The sequence below is a fragment of the Vicugna pacos genome, chromosome 7, assembly GCF_048564905.1.
Source record: "Vicugna pacos chromosome 7, VicPac4, whole genome shotgun sequence".
NCBI classification, from domain to species: domain Eukaryota; kingdom Metazoa; phylum Chordata; class Mammalia; order Artiodactyla; family Camelidae; genus Vicugna; species Vicugna pacos.
Window position 1 is genome coordinate 9,430,708 of NC_132993.1, and position 21,312 is coordinate 9,452,019.

General features: G+C 39.3%; 1 protein-coding gene across 10 annotated transcripts in view; it reads left to right on the plus strand.

Moving 5' to 3' along the window:
• TPK1 (thiamin pyrophosphokinase 1) overlaps positions 1 to 21,312 on the plus strand; it is a 320,519-nt gene that overhangs the window by 42,570 nt on the left and 256,637 nt on the right. For 7 of the 10 annotated variants that reach the window (XR_012074168.1, XR_012074169.1, XR_012074167.1 and 4 more), the window contains 2 exons: positions 7,573 to 7,659; positions 15,971 to 16,042. Coding sequence is in view for 3 of the 10 variants with exons in the window: in XM_072964303.1 (XP_072820404.1) it covers positions 7,573 to 7,659; positions 15,971 to 16,042 (159 nt within the window). In the remaining 7 variants the exon portion in view is untranslated. The remainder of the gene's footprint in view (positions 1 to 7,572; positions 7,660 to 15,970; positions 16,043 to 21,312) is intronic. The other 3 variants (XR_012074172.1, XR_012074171.1, XR_012074170.1) reach the window with 1 other exon arrangement.

Sequence of the window (21,312 nt, forward strand, 5' to 3'; positions counted from 1 at the left end):
TTTTCACCATGAGTTACTACAAGATACTGAATATCATTCTCTGTGCTATACAATATGAGCTTGGTTTCAGATATAATTTTTAATTTAAGATGGTGATAGTTACACATTGAGAAATGGATGGGTGTTATTTAACTCTTTCAATTAATATTAATTTTGATGAAAAATTTTAGAATAGACTTGGCTCTGACCTTACACATGCCAGTCTTAGGTTTGTTCTTACATTTTAATTTTATTTATCTCACGCGACCTCATGTTAATCACCTGTCTCCTGCCAGAGTCTGGGATGTCTGAGGACAGGGACCATGTTTCTGTCTCCGGTGCCTTTATACCAAGCTGGTGAAAATGCCAAGCACAATGAAAGACGTGCTGAATAAACGGATGGATGAGAAAACTGAGGCCCAGGAACTGACTTTTAGAAAGCTTACAGGTACATAGGGAGTGTTTATTACTTGTTTGCTGCAGGCAGCTGTCTTCCGGACTTTCTAGAGCCCAGGTTCATTAATTGTGGCAGAAATGGAATGCGGGTCCAGCATTATGTCTGTGTCAGCTTCACCTGGCTCTGCGAAGGAGGATTACTGAAGCACAGGAGACTTGTAGCAGATGGATCCGTTATATTTGGGGGTTAGACTCGGTTCATCTGCCTGTGAGACTTTCCCATTTGGTGGTCAAAGACAAAGATTGGGTCTGTGATTTCTTTTATGTTGCTTCATGTTCCTAATATATACGTTTATCAATCCCTGTGTTTCCCTCCTCCTCTCCCTGATCTGCCCCGTGATACTAAGAAATAATATATTTAGCCTTGGGGTTAAATATATTTCTAACTTGCGTGGGTATTTTTGTGACTTTTTTTTGTTCGTTTTTGAAGTATAGTCGACTTACGATACTGTGTTAACTTCTGGTGTACAGCCTAGTGTTTCAGATACATATATATATATATATATATTCCTTTTCATATTCTTTTTCATTACAGGCTATTATGAGATATTGAATAAAGTTCCCTATGCTATACAGTAGGGCTTTGTATTTATCTATTTTATATATAGTAGTTAGTACATGCAAATCCCAAACTCCCAATTTATCCCTCCCCATCCCCGGCCACGGTAACCTTAAGTTTGTTTTCTGTGTCTGTCTCTGTTTTGTTAATAAGTTAATTTGTGTCCTTTTTTTAAACCTGTGCACTTGTTTATTCTTGTAGTCAGTGAATACTTACGGAAGGTCTCCTCTGTGCACCAGCAGTGGACAAAACTGCATGTCCTCTCTGAGCTTCCTCCCTAGTGGGGGAGAATCTAAGTCCTTGGTACAGAATCAGCATTCAGTAAATGTTCCCTCCCTGTATAAGAAGTCAGTGTGTAACACAGTTTATGGAACAGAACTGGCTGTGTGATAAAGCCTTGGCACCTTAGTATCATTCTCTCTGGGGACACTGTTGGGGAAAGGAGAGTCCTGATTACCTCCTCACACATCCCTACCTGTGGCTCCTGCGTCATCAGTGCTCAAAGGAAGGGAACTGCCAAGAGTTTCCAATGACAGCTTGCTATGTTGGCATGTAGATGCTAATTCAGATGCTAATGGGATAAATTTTTGGCTTTTATACTTAGGAGCAGATTGAACCTGTCTTCTGTAGATTTCATTCGTAAACTTATTCACGAGTTCCTTTTAGCTGGCTAGAGAGGTCTGTAATTTTAGAATCCCTGCCTGCTGAATCATAGTGGTGAAGAACATGAGTTGATGAACCAAAATAATATGAAAAACTTGTTTCATTTTGAGCGTGAGCATGTCAGGTCTGAAGGAGACATGAACAACTTCACAGCTACTTGGAACACCTCAACATCGCTCTAAGCAATAAGGACAGTAATAGCCATAGCAGGATGGAGATTTAAAAAAAAATCTCCGTGATTTGAGTCTTTAGAATCTCTAGCTGAAATTAATGGGGAAGGGAAGATGGTGATCATTATCACTTAAAATGGCCTAAAATACATATTCTACTTTGTGACTGCTACTTCTCTCTAGGTTTTTCTACTGCCATTACCTCTGTTAAAACATAAATGGAGTCCCATTAGAATTTTCAAGAGTTGATTGGAGCAAACATCTATTCAAACCAGGCAGCCTCTGATGAGTAGCTGGGAATGGTCAGGAGCCAGGGGAGCGGCTTTAATGGAGCAGATGCAAAAACAACATGAGGACGCTGTTGCCCTGTTTGGGGAAGTCTAGTTGGGTGGTTGTGATTAGTCGTTCTTAAATTTTCCCTGATGAGGGCACATTTCCAGTAGTCTCTGGCTTAGTTTCCTGTTTGCTTACATAGGCTTTGAAGGCATTAGAGCCACCCCAGTCCAGTAACTTCCTTGTTTTAACACCTCTTTTCCTTATTCACAGTGTTGGCCACTTTTTGGTGTATTTGGTCCCTTTTGGCATTTGGGATCTTCTCTGCCTGCAGGGCCCTGCCTCTCCCACCCAGGGTCCTCATGCTCACCTTCATGACTGCTGAAGTGCGTCTTCCGTGACACCCCCGTCCCCCTGTGGGACTTGTTTCCCCTTTTGTGGGGCCTCGTTGTGCTTAGCACATTGGGTTTTGTTTGTTGAATCTGTGTTTTTCACTCTGTCTATTTTGGGACTTATTTTCCTCACTGGTCGCAAAACATTAACAACCATCTTAATATCACCAGCCCTTTCTTGGCATCACAGGGGAATAAAGGCTTTTAAATATAAACATTAGTTTCTGTTAGAAAAGCAGAGGACATGATGATCATCCTGTTAATACCAAGTCTCTCTTATCCTGGCGTCTTCATTCCATAAACTTTAACTGATTTGTTTATAAACTTTATACACTTCGCAAATATTCATGGTGTTGGTATAAAATAATAGGAAGGGTTGCTTAAATACTGGTTTTAATTGCAGCCATTAATTGTAAGATGCACCATTTCTTACTATGCTATTAAAAAAAAAGGAAAAAAAGAAGAGACAAACTGACTTGGTGCTAAGATACCGTTGACTCTAAAATACATTCTGAATGCATCCTAAACTGCATTTTTGAGATGCTGAAATGTGCAAAAATGGGTTCATTTTTAAAATCAGTGATATGTGGTAATATTATACCTTCTTAAAAGATGTAAGAACTACATTGAGGAACAAAAATGAAAAATTGGTTTCCATATGATTTCCTTTCCTTCGTTTGCCTTTTGGTAGATGCGTGTTTTAATGATCAGGGAGGTCCTCAAATACTAGATGGCTGGAAACCGGAGGACTGGGTGGAGGACCTGTGCATCCATCAGATTACCTAGTCTGCTTCCATAGTACTGGACATAACCTACGAGAACTGAAAGTAGAGAACTGCCTAGTCAAGTGTCTTCATAAAAGTTTTGAATAGATTCTCTTCATGTTTGAAAACCTTTGTATTAGAAGACATTTTAGGAGAAATAGTTCAAGTTGCCTTGCAAAAGGATTTGGAAGTAAAACTAACATTGGATGCATATTGAGAAATGAGTTGTTTTGCTTCAGAATCGCATGTGACTGCTGGGTACAAAGGTTGGTTGTGGGAGCGTGAAGATGAGTTGCACTTTATTCAGCCAACAGGAAAGTACTCCTCTTGTGCTAGTGGGGATAAGGAAGCCCTGGTGATGGCTGGGTTGTTCTCGAGGTTTCTGCCAGGTTTTTCCACGCTGCACTTGGGCAGCTTGATTATTTTGTACTAACACTGAGGTTATGGAGGATTCTGGGCATGGTACCAGCTCTCCTACTTTGAGCTAATGTGTGGTGGAATGCGCAGGGGACTCTGGGATGAGAGGTCTAAGTCCAGTCTTCGGCAACAGTGAACTGTTTAAATCTTAACTGTCTTACTGGGACTTGAGTTGTTCTGATGTAGACGTCGTTTTGATGATGAGGTTGGAAATAATGATAGTCACCCCTTTTCTCTTCGTGGACTCAGTCTATTGTTTCATAATGCCATCACATAGAATTCAGTTTGTTGCTGATTTAGAACTGGACCATGTGCTGCATTAAGTGAGGGGCACAGATATGGAGACTCCGCTGGTTTGTGCTTTGCATTAAAAAAAAAAGCTCTTAAGATTGTGTTTCTGTTCATACAGGGTATGGCGACATTAGAAGCAATTTTGTAAGACACAGAAAGTCTTCAGGGTTAACTGGGAAGAAATTTAGAACACTGTAAAATTGTGATGGTTAACTTTGTGTACAAGTGTGTATGGTTACCTTTAGGGTAACTGGTTTTTAAAAACATTTTTGGGGGGAGGTAATACTTATTTATTTTATTTATTATAGTATTTTTTCTTTAATGGAGGTACTGGGAATTGAAACCATGACCTCATGCATGCTAAGCATGTGCTCTACCACTGAGCTGTACCTCACCCCCAAGGCTTAACTGTTTTAATGACATATGAAATAGGACAAGGAATGCTTTTTAAACATGATATTACAAACAGTTATTTCATGACATCTTTTTGCTGGGACCTAGGCTAAATTTTGAAGATAAAAAGGATGAGTAAATTATTTTTTCTGCATGCCTGAAGTGTATCAGCTGTTGTTGAATGAGAAGCATGTAATTATTATTAGCAGAAGGAATTAAATACTGTGGTTTATAGGTGAGAATGGTTAGTGGGGAAAAAGGGAGAGAGGTTGGAAAAAAGAAAGTAAAATGTTTTCTCTAAGTTTTGAAAGATAAGGTCTTTGCCAGGGGCAGAAAGCTGTCTTTGTTGAATATTTATTTACCTGGTGTCACACTCCTTACTCAGTGATATGTGATATTTCACTGAATCTTCCGTTGTTAACAGTTCACACTTGGTAGACTCAGAGATGTTAAATCAATTCCTCAAGTGTCTCAAGTCGCACAGCCAAGAAACGACACAACTAGGATTAGAACCAGGTCTGGGTGGTCCCAAACCCCTTGTTCTTCATCACTGTACTATTCTGACGGGCATTCAAGGCAGGGGGAAATCCAGGTACAAAGACATGAAAATGGTCAAAGTGTTTGCTGTGCTAACAAAATGAAGAACTAGTATAGACTAGCCTCCTGGACTGAGTGAGACTCAGTGTGCTGAGATGGTAACCTTCCAACCCAGTCTCTGACACAGCCCCCCGCCAAACCAGGATGTATTCTACAGTCACTGATTTATTTGATCAGTGTTACTGGGCCCCCATTGCGTGCCAGGCAACTTGCAGGTGCCAGAGGTTCGGGGTGAGCACAAAACCCGAGTCTAGTAATGATACCATTATATATGATGTCTTGCTTTGTGCATATGCCTAGAAAATCCTTGATACAGTCTTCCAAGTTCTTCATTTTTGTGTTATTTTATAGTTTTGTAACTATATTCAAGTACTTCTGTCTATCCATACACATCACGTATAAACATACATACTACGTATACACACACGCTGTGTATATGTAATTCCGTAACTCAATTCTTGAATTAATTTCAGTGTGTAGTATGAGACAGGGAATTGATAAATCTGTCTTCAATTTTCTTACTAGGAGACCCCTTCGTTCTCCCTCTTGCATTACTACCACTTGGATAGTCTAGGGTGTTCATAACTTCAGTGCTCCAGCTCTCGTCTTAAAAACTGCATTCTGCATGTTGATAAAATTCTTTATAAAGTTCTGTAAACCAATATGTAAAGCATTTGTGGATAAATGAATAAAAACGGAGACCACTTTCTTTCGACAATATGTGGCTGGTGCTGCTTCCTCTCCCTCCCTGACCCTTCCCGCTTATGTCAACTTCTCCTTTTCTAATAGAAACTAGATTTTGAGGTCGAGGCCAGCATGTTCTGTTTCCTAGTGTAATTTAATCTGCCATCTTGGTTTACAGATTTCTCCTTTTTACCTCCTTTAAAAAAAGCTTTTAAATGTAATCCAGACTTGATTTCAGTGTCTGTGATGTAACGGCAGAGAGTTAATGATTTCTCACTTCCCTTTTCTTTCTCATTCTCCCCTGGTAATTGGCTTTAACAGGTTACACCTTTTTCTTGTTCATTTCTGGTAACTCCTGAAGAGAAATGTTCTGTATGAGAGAACTATGAAAATACTAATAGAATTGGGAATTGGGACATGGGTAAACTCTTAAGTTTAACATTGATTTATAAAAATCTTACCCTAAGCTTTGAAGAACAAATATTTTCTGAGTTCTCGCCGACGTATTTCAGTGGAGGAGAAAACCTTGCATTTGGCTGTTGGAAGTAGAGTGAATCATGTCTCCCTTTGCTGTCCTGAGAATTCTATTGTGAGTCACTTTCCTTTACTTAAAAAAAAAAAAAACTTTTAAATTCACTTAGCGTAATTAGCATACATTACTTGATAATTTTGGGATGAAAGGATGCTAGGCAGTGTTCCACAGGTGGTCTCCTTTTAATTTTCTCTATGAAACCTAAATAATCTGTTACTTCGGTGACTGTTTATGTAGTCCATTGTGGTGTTTAAGGATTGTTGGCCATCACCACCTGTGGGGTGGGGGACATTGCCTGGGAAGGGTTCATCTCCTTCCATCAGTTAAACTCGTTGATTTTACTTTCTTAGAAGAGCAGGGTACCAAATTCATTAGATATAAAAGATTAACAGATAAAAAATTATGCTCACTTCTGTTTTCACGTTCTTGTGAACAGTTTTCCTCTTTGTTCTTGGCATTTGCAAAAATATATGTATGTGTTTTCTTTAAAGAAAATTTTTACACACATGATTGTGTAACATATCCATTTATTTGCTTTTTCCGCTTGCTTTTATCTTGGCGGTTTTTCTACAATAGGTAACATAGAGCTGTTCCACTGTGTGGGACATAGCAAAAGTCCTATGCAAGTGCATGGTTTACATTTTTTTTCCTATTAAAAGTAAAAACCCCAAACCTCTGGATATCCTTGCTTAAAGACTGTTTTGTGTAGATACCATTACTATGAAAAAGGAAAAAAAAAAAGTTGTAGTAGAGAAACCTGAACTTTTCTGTTTATTTCACCCAGGCCTGGATCTGATTCAGTGCCATTAAGGTGTTACATGTAAGACTGCTCACCTGTGGCCGAGGGAAGATCATGTGTGGGTGTCAAAGCTCTGCCTACAGATTGTAGGAGTTCCTGTCGAATTCTCTAGAAGCCTACAGTGCCCATCGGATAAAAATGCTCACCTATCCTGAGTTTAGTAAGGTTTTCTCCCATGTGGATTTGATGCTTGATGTGATGGACTCTGTGTGTGTAATCACAGTTTATGATGCACAGTTTTTTTTTAATTTAAATCTATGCATTTTCTTCTATAAAAAGAGTGAACGAAACAACTTCTGTTTTGTTCAGAAGTACTTCAGTCCTGGGGTAGTGTGACATGTCATCACTGTCAATTTAAGAGGGCAGTTGAATGTGCTCAGTAAACTCTGAAACTCCAGATAAATATCAGTTGTTTTCTCCTTCCAGACTACAGGGCCCAGAGAACATCAGCCTGTGGTTTGAATGTGTCCCTATTTAGCTTAATGTGGACTTACTTTGATTATAAACATTGGTATGACTCGTCAGTCCTGTGTGAGGAATATGAAAAGGAGAAAAAAGAAAAGGTCTCCTTGTTGTCATTATTTATTCACTGTCTTGTTCCAGGTGAAGCCCCCCAAGATTTGAAGAGTGCCCATCCCTCAGGTGGTTCTCACCATAACGAACCAAATCCAAGCAGGAAGTCTAGAGAAGGTATTAAAAGGGAGGTCGAACCTCTTTGGCCTTCCTTCAATTGCTGACTGATGAAAGAGTTTCTGTTCTTTTTGAAGTGGTTGGAGATGCATTGAGATGGTAGGAGTAGCCTAAGGATAAAACATAGGTCCTCTGTTTTAGAAGCACAGGCCAAACTTAGATGGATTCTGCTTTCGGAAAACTTTTTGAGCTGACTTTTCAGGTGTGAGCACTGTTGCGTGCCCAGCTGTCAACACGTCAAAACTATTGTGATGGACTAAAAGTTTTCGTACTTTAAGATGACTCCTTAGGGTTGTGACATTACATCTCCAGCTTGCTGGGCAATGATTGATTTTCTTGATTGAGGGAAACTCGGTTTACTGTGGCCCAGGTCAGCGGGGCAGGGGACAGTTGATGCAGCAGCTTTGAACTCTGTCAGCAGCTTGAGGGGTGGCTGGTGCCCAGATGAAGAAGTCGACTTCCTTCTTTTGGGTTACAGTGAGGATGTCTTTATTGAGAACAAGAATATGGCTGACCTGAGCAAGGTTACCTTCTCTTTTTATGTCAAGAAAGACTCAAAACTTTGTCAGACTTAATCCTTCTTCCCTGTTTCCCCTACTTACACAGTCGAAACTTACTAGTTGCAAAAATACAAAATGTTCTTTTTCTTCACTAACGTGCATTTCTAGCATACTGGACTCCTGTGAGAATTTATTGGGGCACTTTGGTTTTAGTGGCATAGTTTTTATATTAGGATCACCAGATCTGGACACAACCATTCCTGTCGCATCATGGAAGCTGATGGTCTAAGATAGAAATTGACTTAAGCAGTTCAAAATATATTTATACTTTCTGTGTGAAAGCTGGAATGACAGTAACTAGACAGATGCCCAGGTCTGTGGGGCTCAGTGGAATGTGACATGGATCTTTCTTCCCTAAGTGGGTGCTAAAGATAAACATCCATCTATCTTTAAAGGGCTTAATCTTTTTTCACAGAAAGTATTTCCAAACTCTTTCATTTTGTAGTTGCACTTTGTGGACCATCTCCAGTTTCTTTAATTTTGTGTGTGTGTGTGTGTGTGTGTGATAATGTTCAAAACACCATTTCTCTGTTTTAAGACAAGATGATCGTTTTTTGTTGCTGTCTTTTCTAGTATCCTTCCTGGAAGATTTTGTGTAATATTCGTTTAAGAGGGGTACTCAGGACTCCAGGACCCAGAAAGGGTCTTTGTGTTTTATAAGGGTTTTGTTTCATTGTGTTGGGTGTGGATGGAACCATTCGTCCTGAGTGGTCACTCTTAACAGAGGCGGGCAGGAGATTTCTCAGGAAGTATCTGTTTATGTCTCCTCTTCGTTTACTTTCTCCAAAGCAATTTCTCATGTATGACTTACCAATTCTTAGTCTATTGGTAATTTGATTATTTTAATAGACATTGGTGTGGAATATTTGCTCAGAGTATTTTAATAGTTCTGCTTTGTCTCCATGCAATTTATTTCCTCCAAGAATGAATTGACTTGACGGTTTTGATTTCCCTGTGCACACTTAAAAAAAAAAGTCCTGCTCTTAAATATAGAAGTTTGTGCAATATGAAAATGAAATTCGGTGCCCTAGAGTTTTCATTGTTTAATTGAAATACTTTTAGGGATGAGAGATTCATAATAATAGGCTTTGGTCCTCTGACAAAATAGCTATTATATGTAATGACTGGCATATGTTTTGGCTAATACAGATTTTATCTGAGTTCCAGTATTTTTTTAAACAAAGATCATAAACCCTAAATAACTTGCTAATGCATTTCAGTAAATTATTTTTCTATGGTAAATTGTTTTACTTCAGTGTAATTTCATTTAGAGTAGTGGTCTTTAATCCTTTTTTGATCCCATACCATATCAGTTTAAAAAAACAACAAATTTATGTTTGTTTATTAAAAAAAGATTACAGATAATTATCATTGTGTGATAGATATACACATAGATTTTTTTCAGAGAACAGCAATTGAAAAGTCTGAGATTAAGATGAGCAGCATTTTAAAATAATGTTGCTATTTATAATGGCTTTCTACTATCATTAGCTTGAGGCACTGGATCAGTGGTTCTCAATTTTGATTACCCATTAGGCTCTTAAAGAATCATGCTTTAAAGAATGCTTTTAAAGAATCATGATACACAAACTCTACTGCAGGCATGTTAAATCAGAATCTCTAGGAAAGGAGATTAAAAAAAAATCTATGATTCTGATACACAGTAAGTTTGAGATCACTGTTCTGTATACTTTAGGGAAGATTTGTCACTTGTGGTAATTGATAATTGACGTAAATCCAAAATTCATTATCTCTTCCCTCCCTCCCGCCCTCCCTTTTCTTCTCCCTCTCCCTCTTTCCCTCCCTCCTTTTCTCCTTCCCTCCACTAAATTCTTGCCAGAACTGGTTAGAGTGTATTTGAAGCTTGTTAAGATCTACTTGTGGAAGTCATCAGTTCTGCCAGTTTCTTGTGTAACTATGCTTTGTCAGAATCTGTATTATCTTCAATAAGTATTGGAGAACATTGTAAACTACTCAGCCATTTGGTAAAGATTAGTGTGTGTTAAAGTCCATCATTTTGCTGGGCCCAGGTAGACGGCACGCCCTTCTAATATGCTGACGAGGTGGGTGGGGGCGCGCAGCTGCGTGGTGTGGGGCTCACACTTTTTCTTAGGAGACCTTTGCAGTTGATAACCCATGACCACCTCCTGTCAGGACAAGTGAGATGCTAGTGCTGGTCTGCGTATTAACTGTCACTGTCTTAATTTCCTTTTAATTAAAAAAATGCATATGCCTTTTACTCCTACGTTGCATGACTGAGTGTTTTAGGTAATTGATTTAGAGATGTGACTAGGGTCTACCTCTGTACATAATCCAAATAATTTTCCTTCTCAGAGGTCTGAAATAAAAAGGAAATTGGTTTTCATGGGATTTGCTGTTCTATTTTCTTTGTTTTATTTTCTTAATTAACAGAAAATCTTGATATAATTATTATTTTCCAAAGATGGAACAGAATAATCTTTGCCTTCTGGTGCAATGTTTTTTTTTTTTTCCGCTTGGATTTATACCTGAAGTCCAAACATACTTTTGGGCTCTATCTAAATAGGAGTTTTGTTCCCTGGAATAATTGCTGGATGACTAATTTATGGAATAGTATTCAGTTCTGTTTTTCCCCTTGCCCCAGCATGTTAAAAACTTAATACCCTGTATTATTTTTTTAAACAGCTTTCTATTTACAGAAAAGTTGAGAAGATAGTAAAGAGAGTTTCCCTGTGTCCCCCCGCCCCCTGTGTTGTTTCTCCTGTGTCAGCATCTTACATTAGTAGAGCACGTTTGTTATGATTAATGAACTCATGGATACATTATTACCAGTTCCATAGTTGATTCAGATTTACTTAGTTTTTACTTAAGGCCCTTTTCTGTCCCAGGATCCCAGTCAACGTAGGACATTACAGGTAGTTGTCATGTCTCCTTAGGATCCTGTTGGCTCTGACAATTTCTCACACTTTCCTTGTTTTTGATGAACTTTTGAGAAGTATTGACCAGGTGTACTGTAGCATGTGTCTCTGTTGGAATCTGATGTTTTTCTCCTGATGAGACTGGAGTTATGGGGTCTGGGGAAGAAGATACAGAGATAGAGGGCTGTTTTCATCACCCTGTTTACATGGTTTTGGACTGTTGCTGTTGACCTTGCTCAGCTGGCTGGAGTAGTGCTGGTCAGCTTTCCCCACTGTAGAGGCCCCCCGTTTCCATACTGTACTCCTTGAGAGGAAAGTTCCACGTGCCACCTGCACTGCGCTATGTGTAGCCCACAGCTGGGCTTCGTCTCTTGAGGGTGGAGTATCTACCGAAGTAAATGATAATTTATTTGGAATTCTTCTGCATATGATATTTACTTCCCCCTATTTTATTAATTAACTCTTACATCAGTATTGACTCCTGGGATTTTATTTGTCTACTTTGGGTTGTAAGCCAAAACCACTTTATTCTGTTGCTCGGATTGTTCTAGTTTTGGCCTTTGGGCTATTGTGAGCTCTTTGAGTTGGCTTTATACTCCTTGACATCCTCCCATCAATGTGGCTGTTTTGGTTTTTGCGTTTTGGGGGAGTGCTCCTTTACTTGCCGGCACTCTCTGATGGTCCAGGCTCATCATATTTATTTCCTCCCTCTAGTCATAGTATCAGCCATTTCTCCAAAGACGTCGGGCTTTTTTTTTTTTTTTTTTAATAATGGAAGCAAGAACTAACCCTGAGAGAGAGGCGAGATGCCCCTCCCACATTTCTTAACATCTGAACTTGAGTTTTTTGACTAGTTCTTAACCTTCCAAGAGCCTCTTTGCTTCAAGCTCAAGGCTGATGATTTGACTTCACTTTTCCTTGTTCTTTTCATGTCATGAACTTGGACCCTTGTACTTAATTCGGAGTTTCCAGGCAACCTGGAGTGCTTTGGTTTTGTTACATCCAGGATCAGGGATTTTTCATCTTCTGTAATTGAAACCTCTTTGAGAAAGTGATTCAAAGATTTTGACTTACCCTACATTTCTCTTTGAGACTGCCTTGGAACACTTGATTTTAAAAGGTCTAGTTTTTATAGCATAAGGAAGTTCTTTGTAGCCTTTTTCTTAAGTCTTTTTGCACATCCCAGGAACAGCATCGGTGTGACAACTTGAGAAATATTTGAAACAAGACCATTGGTTTCCTCGCTTCTGTGGTCTTTTTCTGAGTTCCTACACGCTTAGAGTCAGAGGCAACGTCCATGCTTCAGTACCGGAGAGTGACATGGAGTTTCCTCTCAGTTGGGATACTTCCATATGCTATGTAGGTACAAGGGATGGTTCTCGATGCTACTTTTTCTGCAGCCTCCTCTGGATGGGTAATCATGAGGGTTTTCAGTATAAAATAAATGCCAAACTGACTCCATCTAGTTATAATTCCAGAGACGAGATTAGAAAAGAAGATCAGATCCTAGTACGTAATTATCTTTATGTATAGAACCAGACTAACATACATGCTATGTCACTATAGAGATAGCTAAAGGAGTTCATTCTTGATTATCAGTAATTAAGACTGGTAAATCGTAACCATATTGTACATTCTCAGACTGCTTCACTCTTTTCAAAAATGCTCACACAGATAATCCCTGAGTGAAAGTGTGGGTATAGAGGGGTAGGAGTGTGGATAATCCTGCTTTTCCCCTTCATCAGATTGTTCTTTGAGCCACAAAAACACTGAGTTCACATATCAAAGAATCAGTGACAGACAGCAGTTTGGCTCATTCACTTAAACACACATACGGTATTGTTGACTGCCTCCCTCAGCAGTGCAGACCTTGCCAGAGATTAAAGGACCATTGGTTTATCCCAGTTATTTGCTCCTTGCCATTAACATTGCATGGAGCGTTTACCACATGCCAGGCTGTGGATCTCTCATTCTGGTGCCCAGTCCGTGTTGAGTGGATGAGCGAGTTCAAGTTCGCCTCCCTGCTCTGTGCTGCTCTCCTGCTCTTGTTTAAAGTCCTCTCCACTTCCTGTCAAGATCATCTTTACCTTGACCCAGCCTGGACCATGATCATGGCATTAGTTAAATAGTAAATAGTGAACCCCAAAATAGTACTGACTTAAAACGAAGTATGGGTGTAGTTTTTTCTCCAAGAAAAGAAATCTGGAGCCCGGCATTGAGGTGTGGGAACGGAGGCTTTGTGGGTCGCCGGGACCCAGGCTCCTTCAGGCTGTGACCCTTTTTCTTAGGATCCCAGGTGCTCCTAGACTCTCATTCAGCGTGTTGATCAATCTTGCTCCAGCCGGCAGGATGGAGGAAGGAAAGAAGCAGATGAAAAAGCCCCCTTCACTTTAGGGAGACGCCCTATAAGAGACACGCAAAGCTCCCGTATGCATCTCCTTGGCCAGAACTCAGTCTTAGGACCACCTTTTTGCTGTCAAGGAGTCTGAAAGAGAGAGAGCTTTTCACCTGGACAGTAATGTGCCCAGTGAAACAAAAAACAAGAAGCCAAACAAAGCAAAAACCAAAACCCAAACAAAAACCCCCTTAAGATTCCATTGTTAGAGAAGAGGAGAAAGACTGTCTTGAGGTACTCACTGGTCCTGCCACAGTCACTCACTCTCGTGCTGCCAGGGCAGCCTGTCTGACTCCCTCCCCCTCCCGCCGAGTGGTTCTGCCAAGTCTAAACCAGCTGTCATGGTCTTCTTACTTGTTTACACCTCCTCCTGTTTCTGCTCCTCAGAACTGGTGGGAAAAGTCCTAAATTAGAGGAAGACCTGATGTTGTGTTCCTGTTCGTTAATCCCAGCTGAATTCCTGTTTTCACACTTGTGGGTTGTCAGCTCCTGTAACACATTTCTTACAGCAGTTGTTTTAAACTTTCCATTCTACTTCCATATTTTCACTTTGTTTTTGTTTACTTTCTTATAAATCAGTCAACCATGCTCCACCTCTACCCCAATAAATCAACAGGAAATAAGCTTGGGGGGGGGTTTAACACCTGAACAAGACTACTCTGTGCTTGATAAATACCTGTTAAATGAATTAATTGATCCTTTTCTTTCTCTCTCTTATGTCCTCCTAATTAGAATGTAATATCTTCTATATTTAAAATACTTTCTCTGGACTTGGCTGCATCCCCCAACCCACCCCTCTCACCTCATTTCCCAGTTCAGTTTTTATTTTTTAAGAAGAAGCATCTCCCTCTTGACTACCTTGAGGCTCCCTCAGTGAACTCTCCGATTTTCCTTTGAGGTTTTCCCACCCTCGCTGGTCTTCTCTCATTGTCTAGTCTAGATGTCTCTGTAGCATGCTGTGTTATCGACAACACATTCTTGGAAATAGCCTCTTAAGTTCTTTTATCTTTCTGGCATTTCCTTCTATGTTTCCTTTATTGATGCCCTTCTGCTCAGTAATGGTGAGCAAAACATGATGATTTTGCAGTCATAATTTGTTTTTTTCTCTTTCTGCCCTTTATTTGCAGGATCTCGGCTGCATGTCTGCTCTTTGGCCTTCAGCTGTTGTGTCTGTGTGGATGATGTGCAAATATACATAAATAGTCTTTACTCCTCATTTCTGCATCACTCTTACGTTCCTCCTGGAGTCAACAGAGATGTCTCCGTCATCCTAAACAGCATGTCTGACATCTGGGATGTTAGTAGTCACGTCTTAGGTGCCCCTCAGCAGGGCATTGCTGCTTAAACCTTCTATGGGAACAGTCTTACGGGCAAAGCATAGCAGCTTCCAGGGCCTTGTTTTCCTCGTCTGGAATGCCCTTTCCTTTATGCTCTCCTACTACTTCTCTTGAAGATCAAGTTCAAAAATCAGCATATCACAAAGATTTCTAGGAAGACACCAGACCTTCCTGATGGTCTAGGCTTTGAACTCCTACCACATGCATTTGTCTGTTCCTGGCACTCCTCATATCATCATGTGGTACTGTTTTGTGGAATAAATCGTCTCTATTATAAGTGTCTTATCACACAGATACCCTGTAATCTTCCTCCTTTTTGCACTCCCAGTGATGGTATATAATCGACACTTAATAACATTTGCTGTGGAGGATGGCAGTCCCTTTTCATTTCCTTATCTTGCTCCATTTCTAACACTGAGATTGCTTAAAAAAACAGTTAATTTTTCTTATCACCAAACAAACATTTCTTTTCCATAAATGAAATGGAGCACTTGGACTGAGCTGAATGACACATTTTCAACTGCCTAATTGCATTCTGCTTTGCACTATTTACAGGACATTATAAAGGACTTAAAGGATTTCCAGAGAAGCAAATTTTTTCCATCTTTCTTAGTCTTCTGAGTGTCATATAAAAACTTAGAAGTCATGAAAAGAGCGGGTAGCATTTTGTGAAAACAGTTTTATGTTGGAGAGTTCAAGATCGGGTGGGGCGGAGGGAGAGAATGAGAGAGAGAATATGAATAAATGGGAAGGAGAGTGAATGTGAAAATGCACAACCACTAGACTCACGCTGCTTGGCAGACAAGGTCACGACACCATACCCGCCGGGGAGAAGGGTCTCACTTCCTACAAAAAGAAGCTTACCGAGTTGTTTTTATGATAAACTATTTTTATAATAACTTTTTCAGCAATATAGTAATGTGACAGACATATTGAATAAAGTAGATCCAGCTAATCTATGGTGTCTTTTAAAATTCAAATGTAAGATGTTAGCTGTGATTAAAATTAGCTCTGTGTAGATTGAAAATCTGAACTAAGGAGGATGATTCCAGACTCAAATGAAGGGAACAGGAGACTTAATTCACTCATTTACTTTTTTTTACTTTTTTTTTTTTTCCATAGGGAATTTGAAATACTGCCTTGTGATTCTGAACCAGCCTTTGGACAAATGTTTTCGTCGTCTTTGGCACAAAGGTACCCTTAATTAGCATTTATATTTCTTTACTTTCTTACTCCACTTGGGGCTGACAAACATGACTGTTGACTATCCCAGCATCCAGCTGCAATACCAAAAGGTGGAGTTTATAATATATAAGGTGATTTAATGACTGAATTATCAGAATCCATTGTTGCTTCTCTGTTAACCTGTTTATACCTGGGTTTCCACAGCATGGACCTCCAAGTACAGAATTACAATGTAGCATTCCTTTCTTGAACATCAGAACTACTCTGTGGGCAGTTATCCCGAGTACTTAACAAGTATTCAAGTGTAAATATTTTTGGCACCAGTGACAGCAAAAAGCATCCACCAGCCTCACTCATTCCAGCATTCAGCGATAAGATATCTGTAGGGTGAACGAATTTGCAACATTAAAAGAAGACGTGTTACCAGTATATTAGAATCTCTAGGGGTACTGAAAAATACAGTTAAAAAGGATTAGTTTCGCAGAATTAATACTTCTCTGAAGTTTCCTGTGAGAAACAAGCTTTATTAACTATTTTACATTATTCTTTGATTTTTACAGAATTAATTCAAGAAAATAATATTAAATAGTATTTGTTTGAACCTCTGCTCTTCTTTCATGAAATCTTAATTTTTTTTCTCAAGAAGTGATACTTCCACTAAGTTATCTATGTAAGTTTTGTGTAAAATTAGATGGGCAGAATAACTCAATTCTTGATAGATCAATGCGTATTCCTGATCCATTCTTCTCATCCCAGAATTCTTTAGTATTCTCAACATGAAGGTTGTGTGTCTTGGAATGCAAATATGTTAATAAGCTCACATCTCTGGACAAAGGTAGTTGTAATACTAGAGAGAATAAATATTAGAGATGATATCGTATAAAGAATTCTTTTTGTTCAGTATGATCGCAGTGAAAACCGTTGGTGTTCTAAATTTAGCCATCTTTAAGTTAGCTAACTTAAAATTTCACATTCTGATTGTACTAACATTGCTCTCAAAGTTAGACAATTACTTAACTATTAACTTAATCTTTAATATCACTTAAACTGCTTGCTTACTTGTAATTAGGTTGTTATTTGAGCGCCATCAGGCCAAAAGGTCTTGTCACTTCATCTCTATTGCCTAGTGCTGGGCCTGGCACATAATTGCTTAGTAATTACAGTGAATGAGAGAGTGAATTTAGTCTGGTTGACATTGCTAATGAACACCAAAGTAAACCAATTAGGCCCATCTTTTTTTAATCTGAACTTACTATGTCAGGTTTTATACCTTTTAGGAGAGTGTGCGAGTGACTGTTTTATCGCAAACATTAGAAATAGACAAAATAGTCGTTGTTAGGAGCTGTTGGAAACTGACTAATGAAAACTACATCTTAAGTCTCATATTTTGGAAGGGTTCATGGTCCTATTTTGCACATAGTGTGAAATGATGAGATTTTTTGAGCTGACTGAAGTTCTTCATTTTATTGGTTTTTTGGCAGTGAATTTGATTTGAAAAAGTCTCATGCCTGATATACACCAGCTCATCATTTGATTTACATTAAAAAAAAAAAAAAGAGCACTTGGTCAGTGTGTCTACATGGAGAGAAGTAAAGGAACCTAAAGTGTTCGTTCTGTGTACTGAAGTGGTCAGGCAGCTCTCGTTTCCAAAGTGCCTTTTCTTCAGGTTATGGAAATGTTAAATTTCATATATGCCTCTAGGATGGTTTTCAGCATTCTGGAGCCACTAACCATTTCGGAAAGCAGATCTGTTAACCAAGACTGAGGAAAAGGTGGAGTAGATGTTCTGTGACCCTCATAACAGAGGCTGTGGTTTTACATTTGTGTTGCTGCTCTTCCAAGTGAAGGCAATGAAATTAGGGAAACTCTGAGCTTGAGCTGTTGATTTTTCACGAGAGAGAGGCCTAGAAAAAAGCTTGGAGCAGCACTGGGGCTTTAGGAAGGAAGACGGCGTGGTGGCTTGGGATTTATTTCAGCAAGTAGGTCATGCTGGAGGCTGCCACGCTGCTCCTGTGGCGCTCAGCTGCGCAGTGTTTCCTGTAACTTCTTTTCTGTGGGTACAAAGATTTGTCACAAGCAGAAATTAAGGGGGAAAGCTGGACCGCTAAACCAAAACACAGGCAAATTTGAAGGCTGCTGCACAGTATAACTTCTTATATGAAATCGATGGTTTACCTTTAACCTATTTAACCTAAAGGTAACCTAAGGTTTACCTTTAACCTGTGGCTTCTCTTGAGCAGATATTTCCTGAGATTTGTTTCTAGGGAAAGACTACGTGGAAGGTTTATTTTTTTTAGTTTTTTCCTGCAATGCTGAAGTGACATGTTACTGAATTTAGCTTAAATGGTTAAAGAAAGGGACTCAAGGGAGATGAAAATTATGAAAGGTTTTAAATGTATTCTCCCTTTAATACTGCATGAAATTTTAATGATTTTTCTTGGTCACAAGCCTTGGAATACAGCCCTTCTTGTCCCAGTATTTTGTATACTCAATTTAATCTGGGGACATACAATAAGTACCTCAGGAGGTAGATGGACACAAAGACAGGAGTGTAGTTAATGAGTATTGAACAAACTTCTCTGTAGCAATTGGAGGTTATTGGCATTTATGACAGAATATTACCCTCAGATTTCTTAACTTCTTTCTCTCTTTTTTTTTTTGAGTCAGTCTTCTCTAGTAAATGTCTTTTTCACCCTGAGGTATGTACTAAGTGAAAAAGTGAAAAAGACGGGGATGTTTGTGTGTGAACAGTCCTCCTTGCTTCTTGCTGTAGGTCAGTTTTTCTCATCTTGGGGTCACCAGGCATCTCAGAGTCCTCGAAGATAGTAGGAGAGATCGCTGAGCGACATAAAGTTGAAAAACAAAAAAGAAATTAGAAACCAAACAGACATTCAGGTTACCTGGATAAGGTTACTTAGATGGACCATCTGTCAGGTTTCTGGGAGTTTGACTTAAAAGTGTCTCCTCATCTTTAACATGAGCTCACAGCCTCTCCCTGCCTCTTCCATTTGACCCACAGAACAGTGGTGACCATGTTGATTAGATCATGAGTTGATGATCAGATTATGTTAATGTCACACATTTATGGTCTGACACCATTTTCCTCTAATAAGGGATTCTTTTCCTTCCCTTGATTTCTTTCTCTTGAGTTCTCTGGTAACCAACCTTAAGGTCACACCAGGGTGTGGGCAACATTCTCTGGTTCATTTCGGATGAGGCTTAAGTCGTACTGGACAAATGCAGTGGGTCTTCTAAGTTAAAGGGAGGTGCATGTGGCATTTCATGGACGGAAATAGAAGCAAGATTTTTGGTTTTATAACATCATCGTTTTCCTTTCTGTTCCCTTTGAAATTCACTGATACATGTGGAGGCTTTTCTGAGCCAGGCATTCGGCTTGGAGCTGGGGACAGAACGGGGGCTCTCATCTGTGGCTGGAATGGAGAGTGGGAGGTGACAGACACAGGTGCAGCCTGTTCCTGTTGAGCACGGGAAGCTCTGAGGGTCAGGAGACCTCAGCGCCAGCGTGCTCTGTCCCTGCTTCTTAACAGCTGGGATTATTGTAGCATTTGATGAATTGCATCTCCTTTGCTGATGTCTGTATGCTTTTCCTTTGTCCTCTAAACAAAAACAGCTCACCTTTTTTTTTAGTGGGCTCATGACTTGCTCCACTGATCATATGCTAATGATCAGTACTGCCATCGGATTGAAGTTTTAAGTAGAGTGGAAATCTGCTGTCAGCCACTTTGCATGGGCCCTTTCGTTCGTAAATCATGCATCCCAGGACTCTGTAAGTCTCTTTTCCCCCTGATAATTTGTTAAGTTAAGCTCAACTAAAGTTAGCAAATTATTATTATATAAAATTTTCTTTTTCCTTTCCTTTCCCCATTTCTCTTTTCTCTGGGCCCTTCTTCCTTCTGGTCTGTTTTGTTTATTTTCATTAAAATAAGAGAAATCAAATACCTGTAATTTTTATGTGTAGATTGCTTAAATTGGTTGGTAGCTTTAATATGCCTGGTATCAATAGCTATTTCATTTGTATTAAATCTATTTGTGTACATTATCCCTGTTAGAGAAACTTTAAGGGAAACATGCTTTTAGATAATCACCTTGAAATTTCAGAGTCACCTTAGGGTTATTCCAAAAAGCTGACTCTGGATGGGCTAGTCCTAGTCCATCTTCTGTGTGTGTGTTTTTTTTTGTTTTTTTTTTAAGAGTATGTTTCTAATATAGTTTTTTCCTTGTGCCACATCTTCCTCTGCTTCCTCATCCTGTGTATTTAATGCCTGATGTAATAGAACTGCCTTTTTTTCTTTTGCCTAAAATGGATTTTTACTTATTCATCTTGTAAACTTCCCCTGATCATCCTCAAAGGTCCACCAACTCAGATGCCGCCTCTTGTGAACAAAGGCTTCCTTAGGTAGAGAGAGATTTTCTTCTTAGTACTTGCATTTCTTTTACTTAGAAATATCACCGAAATCTCTCCTTGAGAATAACTTCTTGAACACGGATACGAGGTGCTTGGCTGACGGTGTTTTCCTCCTTGCTCCTGTGAGACTAGCCTAGGGGCAGCTGTTGAAGGTCGTCTTAGCGACTGCTGAAGGCAGTGTGTCTGATGCTTTCTCGCTGCTGTGAGCCAGTCAGCAGGCAGTAGGTGGGTGCACACTCTTTCTCTTTGCCTCTCTCTCCTCCAGATTCCCCTCTGGTTCTCAGCCTAGGTTGGGTCCCTTTTCTACTTCTGCTCAACTAGAGCTCTGTCAGTCATTTTTTTCTTTTGTTCTAAGACCCAGATGCGAATTTTGTATTTCCTAGTGTAACCAATCATGGCTCTCACCTCCTTCCGTCGTAGCTCACGTGCAAGAGTGTATTCCTTTTTTGCCTCTTCGGTTTTATGTCTGTGACAGTTGAAGTGCTAACAAATGTGTCATTGAAATAGATCCTCTTTGTCCCTTAAGGCATTATGGTAGGTGTATCTTCTATAAAATTATGCAACTAAGCAGTACCTTTATCTCCTGATATTAATGTCTAAAGAGATTTATCGTATGTTTCTACTATAATGCTTGTAATGCAACTTTCCTTAAAATAATTTGTGAGAACAATAGACTAACCTTATTTTTGAGAAATCAATGCTTCAGTTTTGCCTAGATTTTCATTTTTAATTATAGAAATATGTATGCATTGTAAAAATTTAAAACATCACAGTTTATAATGAAAAAGTCACTCCTCATTAACTATTTAATATTCCCTTCATTATTTTATGCTTGCATTTTTTCTTCTGCATT